Source organism: Ambystoma mexicanum, chromosome 13 (assembly GCF_040938575.1).
Source record: "Ambystoma mexicanum isolate Mex_15411 chromosome 13, UKY_AmexF1_1, whole genome shotgun sequence".
Lineage (NCBI taxonomy): Eukaryota > Metazoa > Chordata > Amphibia > Caudata > Ambystomatidae > Ambystoma > Ambystoma mexicanum.
Window position 1 is genome coordinate 780,978,757 of NC_090938.1, and position 20,001 is coordinate 780,998,757.

General features: G+C 44.8%; 1 protein-coding gene across 1 annotated transcript in view; it reads left to right on the top strand.

Annotated features, from left to right (window-relative positions):
• Positions 1-20,001, top strand: part of ABHD16A (abhydrolase domain containing 16A, phospholipase) — a 307,026-nt gene that overhangs the window by 218,024 nt on the left and 69,001 nt on the right. Inside the window, exons 13-17 of the mRNA XM_069635119.1 lie at positions 1,790-1,894; positions 3,831-3,894; positions 4,650-4,706; positions 18,840-18,902; positions 19,154-19,230. Coding sequence (XP_069491220.1) covers positions 1,790-1,894; positions 3,831-3,894; positions 4,650-4,706; positions 18,840-18,902; positions 19,154-19,230 — 366 coding nt within the window. The remainder of the gene's footprint in view (positions 1-1,789; positions 1,895-3,830; positions 3,895-4,649; positions 4,707-18,839; positions 18,903-19,153; positions 19,231-20,001) is intronic.

The following is a 20,001-nucleotide window of genomic DNA, read 5'->3' on the forward strand; positions in this document are numbered from 1 at the left end:
GGTGGATAGACATCCTGATAAAAAGTAAACCGGTCAAGGATGAGCCCCTTTTTTGTTTTGTAACCAGCAATGGCAGGGCTCCTTTGTGGCTAGAGCAGGGAAACTAACACCCAGATCCCCTGCTCCCAAAGGACACTTTGCCTTGTGAAAGCTGGGTGCTGCAGGAAGTAAGATGATCAAATCCTCACTGTCGGTCAGACATTCTTCCACGCCTGCAATCCTTGTCCATTGCGATGGAGCTCTCTGGGTAAAAGGTGCACATGCTATAAGAGTTCTGTTGTAAGGAGTGGACACTAGATGCAGTTACACTGAGCTGAAGAACATGATTTTGGCATTGCATAACGCAGTCCAGGGTGCCGTTGCCCCTCTATTCCCCCACATTCTCTGTACTCTGCGGAAATTAGAACTGGGTCGGAAGAAAGGAAGGGTTAACGGTGCAGGATATTAAGTACAGGGAGTGGTATGAAGAGAAAAGGGCAAGCTGTAGGACATACAAGGAATGGGTTGACAATGGAAAAGCTTGAGCAGAGGTGTGGAGGTGAGCCTCTACAGCCCAACGGCAAAGTCGCCCCAAGTTCCTATTTAAGGAAAAGCAGCATAAAGCTGTAAACCTGTATGAGGGAGAGGCCCCAACCACTGACATCGGTGAAGGCAATACTGGTCTCGGGTGCAAGCTTGCATGGGATGAACAATGGAAGCAGTGCTGAGGACACAGTTTGTTTTTGCCATCTAACTTTAAAACCAGAGTGCAAGCCAAACTGGATTTGATGTTTCATAGGGTGCAGCTCTTAGAAATGTAGACTTGAAGGATCTATTTAATCCAGGTGTCGCCTTCGTCTAGAGGAAGAGGCCGGTCTTCAGTCTATCTCCGGCATCAGCCTTTTGTCATGTCCTGGCCATCCAGGGTGTATATAACCAGAACCACTCATGGGGTGTGCAGTGTTTTATGCATGGAGTAGAGTCCACGTATAGGAGAAATTCTGCTCTGCCGAAGTGTTCACAGAATGAGAAGAGTTCTCTGCCCTCAGCTAGGCAGCCTGGTTATACTCCAGTTCACCGGACTCCCCTAATCCTAAACATGACGGAGCAGCCGAGACTCAACTCTGGTGGCAGACAATAGTACAAAGTATATTAAAATATGTTGATGTAAGTATCCCAGACCCACCCAGCAGTACTTTTATCATGGACCGAGGGGTTGCTTCCTTGCATCTGATGGTAGCAGTAGGATTGAAACCCTCCCCTCCAGTGTCTTTGGAGTCAGAGTGGGATAGTGTGGTTTGGAAATTCAGTAAATAGAAAGTATTCCCAGAGTCCCGTTCCGTGTCAGTTAATTCTTTCTGAATCTGATTAATCTGTGAGGTACCTCAAATACATTTGCTGGTCAGTTTGCTTCTTCCAATGAGATTATACTTCTCAGATTCACAGGCAATTTGCCGGACCATCTCAGTCAGTTTTCTGGTCATAAGGTATTGATAAAGCATTTTGTGGAGGTGTTGTAGTGAATTCGGAAAGCTTCCACCTCAGAAGAGCTCTGAATGAGTCCCTCCCAGACTACAGTGTCCTCAAAGATGCCCATTCTGGAAACCATTTGTTGCTGGTAAGTAGCTTAATTCTCCTTTTGCTGGTTATCCATGGTAGCATTCACTAAGCCTATGTTCATGTTTCTATATCTGTTGCCAATGACGCAATTTATTTGATTGCGAATTGATGGTCGGACTGCTGAGAGTGTAACAATGGCACATGCTTTTCAATAGTATATCACATTTTTTCATGTGTTTTATCATTGCAGCTACCTGGGCCGCCATGTCCTACCCAGAAATCAGTGCCCTTGTTTTGGATGCCTCCTTCGATGACCTTGTTCCCCTGGCCTTGAAAGTCATGCCGGAGAGTTGGCGTAAGGCAGTCTTACTAATCCCTTTTGTGATTGTAGTACATCCTTTTGACAGCCACTTTATGATGCACCCCTTTGATTTATATCAGGCAGAGGTTAATATTGCATATAGCATAATAAAGGCTTATTGAATCCCACGGTACTAGATGGGTAGTTTAATTGTTATCCAATATTTGGCACAAGGCGTGTCACAGTGTCTAGATTGAAATACGGGTGTGTAAAGTTGCCTTCCTGTCTGATTTTGGTAACTCCTAGTGGGTGGACCTAGAGGGCTTGGTGCCTGCACAAGCTGGATGGGCCAGCTGGTGGTATTGGGAATGACTCTGGCCACCCTCACTCGACCCCTCCTTAAGGGAGTGGTTTGTCGCATATCAAGACATAAGGGTACCTTCTCTTTATGCGACTTGGCTTCTGTACAGTCTGTGTAACACACTTAGGAAAACGCCAAAAACAAATAGTTTTCAAAGATTGATATAGCAGAGAAAGTACAACATGGCCAAAGTTATCCAACTTATTGTGTGCAAATATGGGGTGGGACGTCAGGGGAGGAAGAACAGAAAGGGCAGGTAGAGAGTAAAAGTGTTTCACAGAGGAGAAAGGGGGTGGGTGGGGGTCAAATGTAGTAGAAGAAGGTCACAAGAATGCTCACCAACGTCCCTAGGGTAATCGAGCAATAAACTACAGAAAACCCATTTCCCATCACATTTATATTCAGTCACACCTCTTTTATATTAAATTGTCTGAAAGAAGGCCAGCATCCCTGTGTCCACCATCCTATAATCAGCCTTTGGTCATGCCCTAATATTGCACAGACTCACAATGACTGGTTTGCCAACCACAAGGGCTCAGATTAAAGTATTGTCTCCCACATAAGTGCTTTATTTATTCATCTGAAACTAGGGTTATTTGATTTTCTACAAAATTATTTCTCCAAAACTGCTCCACGCTTGGACAGTATATGTTTGTGAGTTGCCCCAGTAGAGGTACAGGACCAGCACCTGTCTGGAAGAAACCCCAAAGTAGACCTTTTTGCAGGAGCCTAATAGGACCTCTGTGTGACTCTTTGCTTAATGTAAAACAAACTGTCATCTACCTTTTGACCTGTCACTGAATAGCTTCCCACCTCCCTTCTAAGATATTATCACCATGTTCCTCAGATTAGGCCCTTTAGTGTTTGGGCCAGTCTTCTGCCATTATGACATCCCTCAGCCGCATATAAATTGATGGCACTGACAAGCCTCCACTATCCATCAGTGTTTGGTATCCCCTACCCCCTGCAGTTTAGATTTCCATTTAATGTACCCAAAACCTGAATGGAACCCAACCTCACCCTAACCGCCCCCCCCCCATCCCCCCACCATGATTTGATTTACGTCAGTCTCAGCATCCATCCAAGACTGCCACTTAAGCCTCCCTCTCTCGCCTTTGTAAACAAGTGGTGTTACCAAACGCCCACTATCCTTTGCCCCATGCCGAGCTGTTAGTGTTGGGTCAGAGCTGGAAGGTTTCTCACCTTTGCACAAAGTTTACTTTTTCTGATATCTATTTGTAAATAGATAGTTTAATCCTGGCTCTTTCCTTCCTCCTCTGTCTCTCCCACCTTTGCCTGTTTTGTCCCAATCTTTCCAATTATTTCTCAGCGCTTTCATGTAATTAGTTTTCTCCTGCTTATTACATTTCTTCCCATTCTGTTGCTTTCTTTAATGATCTACATTTTCTACCCTTTCGTTCCCTGACTGTCAAACGTCCGATGAACCCCATCCCATCCTGTTGCTACCTTGTTTTGTCCTTTTCTTTCATATCCTCATACCTTTCTTTCTCCTCATTCAAACTCCCCCTCCACACACAAACGCACACTTTAATCAACACTTTCCTGTCTGTCTTTTTGCTTTCTTCGCACTCATCCCTTCCCTTTCTCTCCCCATTTCCTTTGCTACAGGAGGATTGGTGACCCGTACAGTGAGACAATACCTGAATCTGAACAATGCTGACCAGCTCTGCAGGTGACTTTCTCTTGGAAATATGTTGGGAGTTCTATGAGCATGGTCTTTAACACCTGAGAATTTTTAGTTTTGCAAGTAAAGCACACACTGTTGATGGCTTTAAGCCAAGTGACCATGGAGTCATGATGAAACTCTTAACTCTGCAGCTCCGGGAGTGGCAGGCAAGGAGAAGGTGGGGTAGATGCTGCAAGAGTTAGTGGCTAGGTTTGGTTTGCTGAAATATTTGTAACCATTCCACAATGAGGTATCGCAAAGCCATGAGCTCTGGGGACAGCATTCCAGCTTTCCTGGATGCTGTCGGCTCACCCAGACACTCTAAATCTTCTGTTGGAAAATGAGGATGGATTTCCTTTCAAGGCATAGTTCCTCAACTCTTCTACCTATAGGCTGCTATTACAGTTTGTCTTCGAGGACCAACCGATTCCCTGTTGATACCAAGGATTTCGTTCTAGGCCGATCAGTGGAGGCAGCTCACTAGACTTGAAGGAGGTAGGGATGGATGTATGTTTTAAATAATTTAGTATGCAGGCAAGTTGCATCATTGCGTAGACCTTAACTTCTTCAATGTGTTTACTATTTCCGTGTGATATAAGTATCCAGCAAATTACTACCATTGACCTGTTGAGAGACTATGGGCATGACCTGAGACACGTGCTTACTAATGCTTGGCCACATTCTCTGATGCTTTCCTCTAGACAGCATCCCTGAAGTTGGTTCTGCTTCATGTTCTTTTTGACATGTTATTTTCTGTTTAGGTACCAGGGACCTGTGCTGCTGTATCGAAGAACCAAGGACGAGATCATTACCACCACGTGAGTACCTAGATTAGTATTAACTCAAACAAAACATAACCCTGCTCCTCTTGAACCCCGTTTTGGGGGCTTGTGGACATTCGTTTCTGGGGTTGGTTTTCTGTGGGGCTGTACTCCAAAAGCTAGCCAAAACCAGAATGTAAATAAATACTAGACAAGGTGCTCCCAATACAAGGACTTTGACATCTTATTTGGCATTACAAAATATGGGTTGATGTCAGTTAACTTGCTGAAAAGCCCTTCTCCCAAAGTAAGAATGGGATATTTAAGATTCCGGTTAAACCTATGGTACACAAGGGATGTCCTTTGTAAAAGTGAAAAGCTGGCAAAAGAACAAAACTACTGCAGATATTGTATTGTGCCTGAACAAAGAGAGACACTACAACATCTGCTCGTAGAATGTGTAGCACTCTGCGATGTACAAACCAGATGTTTTGCCCACACCCAGGTAGTACAAAGACCAATGGAGAGTGACGAAAGATGGCATGAGCTGTTCTCCAGTATCCGCCCGAAAATTCAGATTGCCATAGTGCAATTCTTTTAAAGAGGTGTATAACGGGTAATGCATTATCTATAAGGCTATTAGGTAACCGGTTGGTTGAAAGAGGTAAGCTTAGTCAAGTATCCGTCTAAGTGGAACCTTTGTAAATAGTATGAATTGGCGTGATCATGCGATAAAATGAACTGTTAATAATTATGTGATAATATGGGTATTGTAAGAATGGATTATCTTTTAGCCTTGTAAGATTGAAAATTATTGTGTTTTGTATATAAATGTTATTTATATGTTAATGAAATTTGAAAAGTTGTAATAAAAAATATAACAAATAAAAAAATAAAAAAAAATAATAAAGACTCTTGAAACTAACACAAAGGCTGACTGTCCGAAGGTGCCCATGGAGTCTGTGGAGACATCCAGGCGCGCCTTTCTTGGAGGCAAGACGGTGATGGCAAATTCCTCCATTGCCATCTGAGCCTCATCAGTCCATATATGGGGCATCCCTTGGAAATGGTCCATACTTTATCCAGCATGCAAGGCTTGCATGTGTGGCTCCACTGACTGCCAGATTTCTCCCCACCACTATCTTTCTGCTTCCAATCCAGTAGCATTTTCTCCACCCAATGGAGTAGAACTGTTTTTTGATCATTGATAGAAATTTAGGAGATTTTTAAAATGTCATAGCTGTAGTTGGTGTCTCATGCTCCATTCTAGCAGCCTCTCACACTCTCCTGCTCCCCTCTCTGCCCCACTGGTTTATGTGCATGTTAGGGAGAATTCTCAGAAATGTGCTGATTCCCTCCACCTTAGAGACCCCCAGCAACTTTGCTGGATTTTGAAGACTTGATTTTTTTAACCTGGAGAGAGTGTGACCCTTTTGTTCCCACTCTCTCATGTATTTTAATGTGATTTTGTACACTGTTTCATTTGGTTGTGGAGTCTGACAAACTCCATAGGCATCACCTTTAATATCGTGACACACGGCACCTTCAGTGCAGTGGCACAGGGAAGTCTTCCAGATTTCCCAAAGGTTTAACTAACTTCTCCTTGATAAACTACTGTTTCCAAGAGCAGTAAAGTGAAATTGACTTTACTTACTATTGTAACTTTCTAGACCCAGCACACCCATCCTACAATAGAGTGCTAGAGGGGTTACCTAGTATCCCCTTTGTCTAGTTTCTCATGTAACATTTGTTATGGTACCCTTTTCTCACTGAATGGCTGGTGGCAGTGGTTTCGTTTGAACTACCATGGTGTGCCTTTACTGCGGGCTGCGTTCGCAGCTACAGTAAAGCACCCATGGGAGCCATCTTTGTCAAAATGGCCCCCGGTCGTCTTTTTTTCCCATTTCTTTGTGAAAAGGTCCTTGAGATTTTCTCTGCACGCCAAACCAGATTTGGTCTCTTTGTTCATTTCGCCTTTGGCGGGATTCATAAGTGAAACCCGCCTCTGGCTCCAGAGTGTCTGGGGTGAAACTCCCTTTGCTTAGTCTACTAGGAGACCAAAATGCACTCTGCGATGATTGGCCAGCTGACTGTCGGGCAAGGACAGCCACCCTGCTGGGTGACTGACAGCTAGGCTGGAATGAATGGGGGAGAAATGAATAAAAGGCAAGTCTTTTGGCTTGGATGTCAGTCGACCACTGAACGATGGAACCAAAGAAGAACTTGAAGAGGACGCCTGCTGCAACTCCTGGACCGTTGGTTTGCCCGGTGAAGCCCTGCTGCAGTGCTGAAACGCCAAGTTTGCATCGACGGGGAAGCCCATGCAAGGACAACTTCTCCCCTTGAGTTGGTGGGACCAATCAACTCCAAAGTAAGCCACCTGGACATCCATCTCGGAGCTGGTTGAATTTCCAGAGTTGCTGCTGGAAACTGTATAGCCAGGGAGAGGACACCAGATTGTGTGTGTTGCTTCTAAGCTGGTATAGAGCTTTTGGAAGATCCTCCAGACTGCCAAGAAGCAGGGCTGACCGAGCCTGAGCCCCCTCAACAGAGTGTGGGACCCCAGAAGCAAGGAAAGTTCATCTTGACAGCCAGGAACCGCAGTGTTGCTATTTGCGGTAAACACAAGGAGCTAAAACACTGAACAGCCTCTGAAAGTGAAGTTTACCGGTTGCAGGTTTTGACCATCCCAGTGCCTTGCAGGAGTGCCCCGACGTCCTCCCTCTTGTCCCCACGACTGAGGCCCAGGAACAGGGAGATCTGCAGAGCTGTATGGGAACAGAGGTCATCGGCTGCTTCTTTTTCTTCATTTCTAAGGTACTGTAGAAAGTCTGAGAGAACTTGCCTCTTACTGTGCTTGCAACTTCTACAACTCACAAGCCTAATCCGCTTGTGGACCTACATTTGATTCTTCTTTTCATCAAAGTCTCCTAAGAACTTGTGCAAAGACTTTTCCATTTACTTACCAGAAGTGCTTCATCCTTTACAAGACTTTTGCCCATTGACTTTGGCTTAGCCTATTGAATTGTATGACTCTTCTTGGAGGATCCAAACGTATTTGCCTGCTTAAGAATATTTGTGGTCTCTTGTTCTTATAATATTTGCCTTTTACCAACTTCTAAAAGTATTCTAAATGCCAACAGTAAGATATTAATGTCCCCAGCACCCTAGTTATTGAAGTCACCTGTGGGTGTAAGTTGTGTCTGTGGGCCATCCCAAAAGGGTCTTTACTGATTTAGAAACTAAGAGTGTACAGTATTTGAAGTGTAATACTCTGCAGCTTTCACTAGATGTCGCCCTATGCACAGCATGTGAATCTAAGCAGATACAAGCATCAGAAATACTATTACGGTGAGTAATGTATCCCATCTCTGTATAATTCCACTACAGCTCACATTGACCCCTAAATCCTGGCTGCTCAACACGCTACCAAAACTGTGTAGTACAAGCTTATACCAAAGGTTGGGTTTCCTATACCTGTAGTCAGTGTGTGTAGTGGTCCCAGAGGGTACTGCATACAAACTTTGCCTAACAGTGCATAGAGAAGCAGATTCTTCTCCCTCTCCCTCTTTCACACTCACATTTACGCTGCCTACCTCTCATCCTGTCCTGCCTCCAACCCCAGTTTACACATCTGAGTGAGTCCTTCACTACATACCCTTGCATAGTCTGAGCCCCTCCTTATTGTCTCCCAGCCCACTGTAGTAGACCCTGAGAACGGTAGTGTATTGAGGGTGGAATCCAGACATGGACCCCTTGCTCACACAGCTCCACCCTACTGATGAGGTCCAACCAGACCTAAACGCGTGTCTGGGGTTGCTGTTGGTACTCTTGTTCAGAGGAGAATTGCCTAGCATTTCGGTGCTGGGCTGCCCCAGGATAGGACAAAGACTGATATGTTTGGGATATTTCTTCTCTGTGAAAGATAGTGAGCTAAAGACTCTGGGTAAGTCTCTCGTAACCAGGACTAATGTCTGGCAGATGGGACTCCCAGGACCCCCCTTGTTAATTTGAGGAGGGTGGAGCCAGGGCTCGAGCCACACTCCCTGTTTTCCACATTGGTGCCGGTGCACAGAGAAGCAGACCTCTTCTCTCGTACTCACTCCCTCTCTTGCGCTTTTTCATTCCCTCTCTTGTGCCTCCTCTCTCCCTCTTGCTCTCTCATTCCTTTGCACTCTTTTCCCCTCGTTTGCCCCTTGTCCCACTCTTTCGCCTGCTGGTTTCCCTCCATAGACCTCTATGAACCTCTCCCTGCCCCAACTTTTTTGTACTGTTCGTACCCTGACCTGAATTAATGAAGATGAGTAAAGCCTTGATTAGCTCATCTGTTTTTTGGGTCCCTGTGGATATCGGTGCAGTGGGACTCTGTTATCCATTGTGAAATTAAATTCCTTGTATTTGAGCTGCACACATCTTCTTTCAGTGAAGCGTGGCCAGAGGTACTTTGTATCACTTTTCATAGTGACATTTCTGTTATTTGCATGATGTGTCCAAAATGGGCTGGTGGCAGCAGACATTTTTCTACCTTTTTTGTTTTTGTTTTGTGCACTTTTGCATTTAACCGCATGAGGCCATTTTGAGTGCCATGTTCTCTAAAACGGCTGAGCCACACGCTATTCGCCTGTGCTTTAGCCATTTTGGGCTTTGTACTTCTTTCTGCCCTTTTGGGTCTCAAAACAACATAAAAAGAAAGGGCTTTCCCAGGCAAGGTTTTGGCTTTCCAGGGCAAAGCGGCAGTATATGTTCTTGGCTGGGTGGGGGGGGACTGGGATTCTGTCCCAGTCCACATCTAGGCCCAACGTGTCTTTTGCTGGACAGGTGTGAAGGCAGCAGGCTGTCCATGATTGGACAGACCTAGCCACTTTGAATAGTGCAGATCCATAAAATTGGTGTGGCAGAGAGCAGCCCCAGTTCGAATTTTGGATAAAAGGAGTGGCTCCTGCAGCCATTCTTTGTTTGGTTGCTTATTTGAAGCGCGCGCCAGACCGGGGAGGTATCCGGGCACGTGTTCAAGAATACTTTAAGCTTACATGTTACAGTTACACACAGTTACACATTCCAAGTAATTACAAGATACATTGATAGCAAGACAGTATTCATGGTTATATACAGTTACGCACAGTTACACATTAGAGTTAACATTCCAGGTTACATGATGCATTGACAGCAAAAGGATGGCAATGTGCATGGTTACATGCACAGGTGTTTGTACACAGAGGTGTATACACAGTATACGTTGAGAGTTAAAAGAGCATGTCGTCCGTGTATGTTTAGTTGCCGGTTAACAGGTGGGTCAGGCGTGAGTAGTCGTAGTGTCCGTCAGTTATAGGTCATTTTCTTTAAGCCATTTAATACAGTTGAGTCTGAAGTGTGGATAGGATTGGTCCGATCTTAAGGAGGATGGGAGGGAGTTCCACAATTGTGCTGCTTTGACAGGGAAGCTGTTGCCTTCGGCTGTACTCAATTTAAATGGAGGTACAACTAGCTGGTTGGTATATGCTTCACAGGTGGGTCTATTGGATGTTCTTTTTTTAATCTTTCTGTTAGGTATTTGGGGGCTGAGCCATTGATGCTTTTGAACGTTAGTGATACTGTTTTAAGTTTCATTTTGTCAGCTGTGGAGAGCCTGTTAGATTGCCTTCTGATGTCCGATATATGCTCTCGTCTTGGGATTCCTAGTGCGGCTCTAAGGGCATTCTTCTGCAAGGTTTGGATTTTTTGCAGCGTGTGTTTATTAGACCCTAAGTAAAGTGCGTTGCAATAGTCCAATTTGGATAATACCAGAGCTCTTGATGGGGTGAGGCAGCTGGTGGTGGACAAGTATGGTTTAGCTGCTCTAATCAGCTTACAGGTGTATGTGGTGCTAGAGGCCATCACACTCGCCTGTTTTGATAGGGAGAGGCAAGAGTCGAGGTAAAAACCTAGTATTTTTACCTCTTTTGCTACTTTGATAGTGTTGTCATCTATAACAAATGCTGAATAGTCGTTCAGTTTTTTGATGTTTTGTGTTTTCCCCAGTATGAGTTCCGATTTGTCATCATTCGGGCATAGACCATGACGGGCCATCCATGCCTGGATGAGTATATCCTGTTCACCAAGGCCAAATCCTGTTTGTAATCCCCCCGAAGGTGGGATGAGAATCCGAGTGTCGTCTGCATAGTTTGTGTAGGTGACACCCAGAAGGTCCAGATCATCAAACAAGGGTTTCGTGAAGATGTTATACATGGTCGGAGAGACACAAGATCCCTGGGGAACGCCACATGTGATGCCTACTGGGTCAGCTGCTGCAGAGGTAGAGAAAACCCTCATGGCTCTGCCACTTAAGAACGACTTGATCCATGCAATGGCATGTGTGGAGAAATGGGCTGCAGATTCCAGGTGGGTACAGAGCACATCGTGGTCCACCAGGTCAAATGCAGCTGAGAGATCCAAGAGGAGGAGTACGGCAGTTTTTCCAAGATCTCTCAGCTCATCGACCAGGGTTTTGAGATTGATGAGCGCAGTTTCGGTGCCATGTTGAGGCCTGAAGCCTGATTGTCTGGTACCTAATAGTTGATGCAGCTCCAGGTATTTTTGGATCTGTAGATAAGCCACACTAATATTTTTAGCAGGAATGATACTGTAGTGATTGGCCTGTAGTTGGTCGGGATGGAGGGGTCCAGGGTTGGCTTTTTAAGGAGGGGAAGAATCCATGATTGTTTGAGGTTGTCTGGTATTGTGCCCGATGTAAAGGATACATTGATAAGTTTGAAAATAAATGGGGATAGGTCTCTGGCTGCGTCTTATCAGTTGTGCTGGGCATATGTCTCCTCGACAGTTGGTTGGTTTGAGCGAAAGTATTATTTTTTCAATCTCTAAAGTGGTTACTTTGTTGAAGTTGAATTCATGTTCTGGTTTGGTAGAGGTAGGTGGTTTACCATTTTGGTTGATTGAGGGAGGAATATTTTGTTCGTTATTCTCAATTTTGGTTTGGAGTGTGGTGATTTTGTCGTTTATAGCTTTTTGAATGTTAGAGCACCACGTTTTATTTTTGGCGCAGTTGTCCGGAATATGGTTAGGGTTTTCCAGTTCCTTTAGTTTAATGAATAGCTCTTTGGTTCTGGATTTAGCCTCTAGTATTCTATTGTTAAAGTTCTCTTTTTTAGCTTTCTTTATTTCATTTTTGTAAATCTTAGAGGCATTGATGAGAGCTGCTTTATTAGTCTCCGATGGAGTTCGTCGCCAGGCGGATTCACATTCAAATGGGTCCTTCCCCTCTTTGAATAGTTGTTGGCGGCAAAACCCTTTCAAAGAGATAAAACATGAGGAAGTCCATTGCAGCAAACCAGCATTGCCTCCAGCGAAACCCTGACCTCTGCTGATCTCACAATGACCCTAATCAGTGCTTCAACCTCTGGACAGGCGGGAACAACCAGTCCCAATTCCCCTGTTCGAAGATCCTGCACTGGGAGGCCTTTTGAAGTGTCTCGAGGCCACACTGTGGCCTGACCAGCTCCCTCCTGGGCCTCTTTGCTGCACCGGTCCTTATTCCGAGTTTAGACACACCCCCGGCCTCTCTGCTTGTGAGACAAAGACCATCTCCCTGCAGTTGTTGCTCTCCCGAACTAAGGGAAGCCTTGCATATCCAGTTTCTTTGTCTTTGCATCAAGAGTTGACTTCCGCCACCTGAACAAGGCGATCTTCGCTGCTGCCTGATTTCCTCATGTCATGGTGGTCTCCTGATGACGTGGGAATCGTGATGCTCTTCCTCTCATTGTGCCAGCTGACCCCTCACAGGAACGGTTTTGCCAGAGTGCGGAACCATTAACTGCCTGACCGAGTCCTGACCCTGAAAGTGGCCTCTGAATCTGTGGCCCCTGGACCCCTCAATAATAGGACCTTTTACTAACCTAAGTGGGCCCAGCAAATTAGGGAACCCTTGCGGAGGGACCAACCGAGATTGGAGTAATAGTCGAGCTTGCATAGCTGTTCTCTTCCCCGCCTTACACCCGAGATTTAAATGGGCGTGAAGTCCTTGCCCTAACTCACCCTTGCCTGGTCGTGATCGGTGGAGTTTTTACCAAGGATCCCATCACTAGGCCTACCCTAGAGTGGTGACATTGGGAGAGAACCCATAAAGAACTTTAGTTTTCTTGATCTTGCATTTTTGGAACACTTGCACTTACAACTGGTTGACTTTGCCCATACTACTTCTAAAGCTTTTGAATCCCTACAAAGAGGTAACTTTAGGATGTCTGACTTTTATGGCACAAGGTCCCATTCTTATTTGCAGGAAATGACTTTTGAAGTGCCTGGGGCCTTGGTAATAAGGCAGTGTAATAATGTTTTTACTATTTGTCTCACAACTTACTTTAAATTCGAACTTACCTGCTTTTCATTTACTTTACTGTATACAGTTTACACGTGTTTATCTGAACTCTATTTAACTGTCTGAATAAAGTGTTGGTGCTCTTCAGCAAGAGCCGCCCATGGTGAATTTATAACTGCGCATAGTGTGAATTTAGTTATATTACCCACCTGTTATTTTCATTGCAAAGTGTGTCACGTCTAATAAATATTGTGTTCCTATACTTTACTGTGTAGCTTGAATTATTAGAGTGCTCTGTGTCTCATATCAAATCCTTCCCCACTCCTGCTTTCTCCTGCGTCTAGGCCTTGCTGCTCAGTCCCCTCCCTTGATAGTTTGGCTAGACTTGAGTGTCCTTTCACTGACCTCTACTACAATAGGGTGATTCTGAAAATCCATTGTAATTATCCTCTTCGCCCCCATGCTTTAATGTGGGCCCACTATCTAACGATAGGCACACAAGGCAAAGTGATATGGGGGCTAGAAGTAGAGGAGAAAGGAAGCCGAACACCCTAGCACTTAAATAATCCATATTGCCTGCACAGCAAATAGTGCATTGGCCAGCAAGTCACAACTCACTATTTTATATTGTAGGTCCACTACCTGGTGGTGGGCACACAACACTTACACAATGGGTGGGTAGAAAAGGGAACTATATATTTTAACACACAGAAAAAAGGTCCTACAGGCGACTTATGCCAGTACCAAAGATCTACAGTATTCCTGGCATTCCAGGGCATAGTATTTGAAAAATACAAATGCACGCATCACAGTTAGAGAGTGGAAAAGAATTCTGAAACTCAAATGCCTCAACAAAGACGTAGTTAGCACTTCAAATCTCTCCAGGAAAAATGGTTTTCTTTTAAAAATAGACACAATGTGAATAAGTATTCTCATTTACAGCAGTGGAGCGCATAACTTTAAAAGTCATAGGTAAGTGCTAAGCAAATCATTCTTGGTCTAGAACGCCCTAAACCCTTGACAATGATAGTAAAAAATGTCCAGGTATTGGTAAATACCCCCAAAATCACTTTAGGAAAGTTCCAAGTTCTGTAAAAAGTTCCATAGGAATAAATGGGACAAAGTCAGTAGGTCAGCCACAAGTTTGGGGAAAATGAAGGTAAGTCTCAGTTCTCCACCAATAGTGCAGATTCAGTGACATACAGCCCCAGGGCGGGCCAGACGAAATGCCAATGAAGGGATCCAAAGGCCAGTTCATGAACCAGCAGCCCTAGGAGTGGATGCAGCAAAGCAGAAAGGATTTACTGTGTTTGGAGAGAGACCGATTGGTCCCACTAACTCAAAGGAAGAAGTCGTCCTTGCAGGGGCTTCTCTGTCGAGATGAACTTGGCGATTCGGACCTGCAGCAGGGCTCCATCGGGCAAACCAACGGTCCAGTAGTTGCAGCAGCTGTCCTCTTCCAGCTAGTCTTCGGCTCTTTCGTTCCAGTTGTCGACTCTGCCTTTCAGTCCAAGAGACTCACCTTTTAAACGGTTTTCTCCCATTCATTCCAGCCTAGCTGCCACTCACTCAGCAGGGTGGCTGTCCTTGCCAGATAGTCAGCCTGCCAATCACCCCAGAGTGCATTTGGGTCTCCTCCCTCACTTCCTGCCCACTCCAGACACTCAGGCGCCATAGGCGGTCTTCAATCCTGAAGCCCGCCAAAGGCATATAAACAAAGGGACCAAACCTAGTTTGGCGCGCAGAGACAAACTCTAGAAGAACTTTTCCAAAAAGAAATGGCGGAAAAAGAAGACCGGGACCTGGTTAAACAAAGGGGGTTTAGGCGCCATCTTGAAAAACATGGCTCCTGTCATTTTTAGCTACCGGTGTTCGTGGTCGGGAACAATCATGGTAGTTTGTTCTAAAACCACTGCCACCAGCCATTTTGATAGGAAAGGGTAGCATTTGACTGCTACATGACTTTCTAGACCAAGGGGATACTAGGTAACCCCTCCAGCACAGTATTGGAAGATTGTGTGTGTTGGGTCTAGGAATTTAAAAAGACTAGTAAAGTCAATTTAACTTTACATGCTCTGGGAGACAGTAGTTTATCCCAGAGAAGATGTTTAAACCTTGGGATAGCCTAAAAAGCTTCCCTGTCTCACTGCACTGAGGGTGTAAAAAGATGATGCCCATGGCGTTATCTAAAACACCATAATAAAAGAACACACAAGTAAAACGCACATCAACATACATGAGAGAGTGGGGAAAAAAGGCTCCCACTCTCTACAGGTAAAAAAATCCTCATAATCCAGCAAAGTTGCTGGGGGTCTCTAAGGTGAAGGGAATTAGCACATTTATGAGGATTCTCCCTAACACACACACAGACCTGCAAATACATATACTGGTGTTAAAACATGACTGTAATTCTCCCCCCCCTGTCCCTTTTCAGATGTTAACCTACCCAAAATAATGGTGTACCTGTAAGCCTTTTCCTGTTGCTAAAATGCCTTATGTTAACCTTGCTGCTGCTGTCTCTTTAGAAGATTTCCCTAACCTGACTTGTCTTTATTGTATCTTTGTTCTGAAAACTGTATTCTTTACGAAAGCTTTCTAAAAAAAAAAAGGGTTTTCTTAACTTCGCCAACTCTACTTCACATAAATGTGTCTTTTTCATGCCGCTCTGGTTCTAAACTATTTACACTTACCAGTAATCCATAGAAAGACACAGTTTACATGCTGCACTTGTGCAATTCTCCTAGAAGCTACTTTTAAATATATAAAGAAAAGGAAATGTCTGTTGAATTGTAAATCTCGTCGCTGGCCAGGAGTGCTTGCTATTAGAATGTAGATGTGTGAATGCAGCTCAGTGGAATGTTGTGTGGATCTGTGAGTGAATGTTCCAAGAGTGTCAGTTGGGTCCCTGAGTTGGGATGATAGGATGGCCAGTGGGTCTACTCCTTTGTATGTAGTGTATTTACCCATCCCTGTCCAGTCATCAATGTCACTGTATATACGCAAGAGTAAAAGGATTATGTATATAAAAAAGCTCTACCTGGACCAATCTGAGACTCCACAGCTGGTCTGTGTCTAAGTGCTGAGCTGAGTGACTACAAAGAGACTTCATAACAACGTCTTCACTACAATTCTTGCGCTTCTTTGATGAGGCAGCGCGGTTGGCAACAGGTTCCTCAAATGAAAACCTGATGCGCAGACAGCGGTTTCCTGAGACTCTTCAAAGGAACTGGATGACGCGCTCTGTGTAACAAACACGCACGTCCAAATGTCCTTTACACGAAGACTTGCTTCCATACCTCTCGGTCTCCTTCTTGGTCACGGAGAAACCAAAAAGGGCTGTTACCTCACGTGCACCTTAAACTTAATTACTCCAGCGTGCAACATTAGAAAGTTAGTACCTGTGCGCAGTGCTAGACTGGTTAAATAAGTTAACTCGAGCGCATTTAAATATTTTTTTCTATACGTGCATTCTTTACTTTAGATTAACACTCATGCACCAAACTTAGTGGAAATCACATTTCATGTGTGCAGATAAGGCAAGTTGGTTAATTCTCCTCAGCTCATCTTCAGTACTCGATTAACTCGCACGCAGCACTTCTGCAGCTATTCTTCTCTTCAGTTCCTTTTACAAATATACAAGTTTTACAAGGACTTGCAATGTACACTAAACGACCTGATCTCGAACCCGCAAAGAGTCAGTGAAAAACTGAAATCGCAAGACTGGATCAACACTATCGACAAAGCGGTCGCAACCAAGTTCCTCAACCATCTCCCACCAACTTACAATAAATTGAAACTCCCCATGGCGTACTGTCTGAGATTCCCGGACAAAAAGCTTTGCTCTACATTTCTAAGAGCGCGCTTAAACCTGCTCCACACTCGAGAAATCTTAGCGATGAGAAGCCTGTCGATCGTCACCACATGCAGACTGTGTAAAATTCCGGACTCTACTGAGACCATCCGCCACCTTCTCCTAAACTGCCCCGCTTTAACTCAAGTTCGTACAGCTTTTCTGACTCCCCTATGGCTCGACTCGGTACTGATCGATGAGCAAACATTGTGGTACCATTTGATATCTGGTGAAAAATCCCGCTGGGCTGCCGCCACGGCCAAAATAATGGAAGCTGCCTTCATCAAAATCAACGCTGCAACCTAGACGTCTCTCTGGCCATTGAACTCCAGTGCCCAGGCCCCCAGCAACTGATGACCGCGCCATAGATAAACTTTGAGATCGCTACTGCACTCGACACGCCTGGACTCAGGCCTCACAAATTCCAAGCTGTCCTTGTAAAAATCACTCTCTGATTATACACAAGTAGAAATAAAAATAAAAAAATATACAAGTTTATTTCTTTAACTTCTTAAATTGAAAATAATTCACTTAGCTTTGTATTGTTGCTGAAGCTGCCTCAACTTCCTTTCTCTGTACAGCTCACAAATTGTCCTTAAAAGGCCTTTAGCTTTTCCTTGGATTCATTTTCTATGAATAACTCTGGAGCTCGAAATTCTGTGTCCTTCTCTGGTAGATAGCTGAATGAAATACTGCTTAGAATCTTTTGCAAGAGTCCAAACTACCTCACTGCTGCAGTTTAGCCAATCAACTCTAATGATCACTCCCTGCATGTTGGGCTGGGGTCACTCCCGACTGCTACAGTAGAAGTATTAAGGAGAACTAAACTTCGACAATTATTCCTAAATAAACAATAGCTTCAAATAACAGCATTCTTCCTGCATCGCACCCCTGCCCTATGCACCCAGGGTTCCTTCCTAGCTTGAAAACTAAAGGGGGAACCTCACAGGTGTGGTTTATCTCGTCCTTTCCTGTCTTAGTGATGTGAGGTTATTGGAGAATGTTTGTGGTGTGTGAAATGTTTGTATGGAATGTTTGCACTTGACTCCATGTTCCACCCCAGGCAGTTGGAACAATGTAGCCTGGGTGGTGGGAGCCAGTGGGCTCCTCTCCCTGTCCTAATCCTAATGGACGTGTAACTGATGCTTAATAAAATAACTTAACAATCCCACCTGCTGCCTCCAGGAGCATTCTTTATTTCATTAGCCCCCCACTTTTCCTTCTCCAGTGAAAACCGTGACATCCATATTTTCATGGCCAATCCATAATTCTGGTTGTTTATTTATTCCGGCCCGTACAGCCTCCTGTTTCCATTTGGTGCCCTTTCAGAGGTTCCGAATGTACAATGTTCAGTTCAGCTGTCCGTGCAATGAGATGTGCATTGAGGACCACAGTGCCTACCCCCAAGGCTTACAGTTTCCCTGCTGCTTGCTCTCCAGTGGTGGACTTGAAGGTAGAATCACTGAAAACAGCCGCCTCCTGATAGGGAAACCAGACACACTGCGGTGCTATTCAAGTGCAAAGCTTTTAGTCGGCCTAGAAGAATGAACATGTGCGTGTGTTGGAGTGTTGGTACCAGAGTCCTAATATGCTGCTCACAACACCAGCCCAAGGCCATACTGACAGTGTAGCTCTTTATAATGTGAGCCTGGGCGTGGGCTCTGAGGGCAGGTTGCCCCACAAGCCATTCTGTACTGTGTTCCTAAGAGCAGGGCCCTCCTTGTGTACCCCTTTGGCAGCCATTGGGAGCTAGGAGCTGCTTTTCAATGTAAAGGTGGGGGCCCCTTGTAGCTCCAAGGTGTCATGGGACTTTCATTTTTTGAACTGGATGAATTGTTTGTTTTATTTTGGTGTGGTATTTTATTGAATGTTTACTTGGAATGATTGTATTGCATTTCTGCAATGTTCAATAGCAGTAGTCCAATTATCGGTCTTTACCCTAACTGTAGCTAATGCTAATTAACTGGTTATGAAGCTGAGAGAGCAAAGACTGACCATGATATAATGTAATGTTGTTTTCTCTCCTCTCCAGCGTCCCAGAGGATGTTCTGTCCAACAGAGGGAATGATCTTCTTAAGTGTCTCTTGAAGTACAGGTATGGGATGTAAAGCACTGTGGGGGCGTGGGAGAGTGATGTGTGATGTCCAAGTTAGAGGGGGCACTGCATAATATCTGTAATGTAGAACACCAGCCTGTGAGGTATTGGGATAGACTAGCTTGTACAGCAAGGAGTTGTCTTGTGAACTGCTGCGAGCTGTAAGCACATAAGGTCCTGCATAAACTGTACAATTGTGGCGTACTACACTGGCTCATCTGCCTGTATTTTCTCTATTGTTGCTCTGCCAGGTATCCACAACTCATGACGGAGGAAGGACTCAGGGTGTTAAATGAGTGGTTGTCAGCCTCCACAGCTGTTGAAGAAGGTAATCTAGTGCTAGGTTTCATTTTTATCATTACTAGCATAATGGAAACGATGGCTCCAATGTATTCGAGGAGCATCGAGCCTCAACAACTCTGCTAAAGACTTGCTACATACACCAGCCTTTCCTGTATGCTATGTACCACCGGCCTTGCAACTAGGGCAGAAACATTACTGCAACAGACATGTGACATTCTCACAGTGGACGGACTCTCTTGCAAGGGTACACTCATTTCTATAAACGACCCCCCCCGCCCCCCTGCACTCCCTCCCGTGCCCTCCACCCAACCACCACCACCACCTTTTCTTTCCATGGACATTGGTACTTCTTCCATGAGTTATATTCTTTTAATACATTTCATGTGTCGCGCACACGCACATTCTGTTCATTGTTTTGTACAAACATTTAAAAATACTTAATCTTACATCCCAATGTCTTTCCTCCATACTTTTTTGAACTTCAATGGACGGGGTGGACCAAAGCCTGTTGCCCAGCATCATAATAAAGAACTTTCCAGCACATCCCTATTGCAGGCGTGCACAAAGTACTGCTCCTCTCCTGTGCGTCTCACCCAGCCATCCGACCCTTTCACTGTGTCGGACTGGATGCACTGTTGCCTTCTGGCTACGCCTCCATTTTGTTATTTCCTGCCCTGCAGATTCAATCATTGTACAGGTTGTCCACTGAGGGTATCTGTTGACCTACACACCTTTGCCTGTCTTGGAACCTTGCACGATCGTAGAAGGCCCTTAGTATCACTCCACAGGACATGAG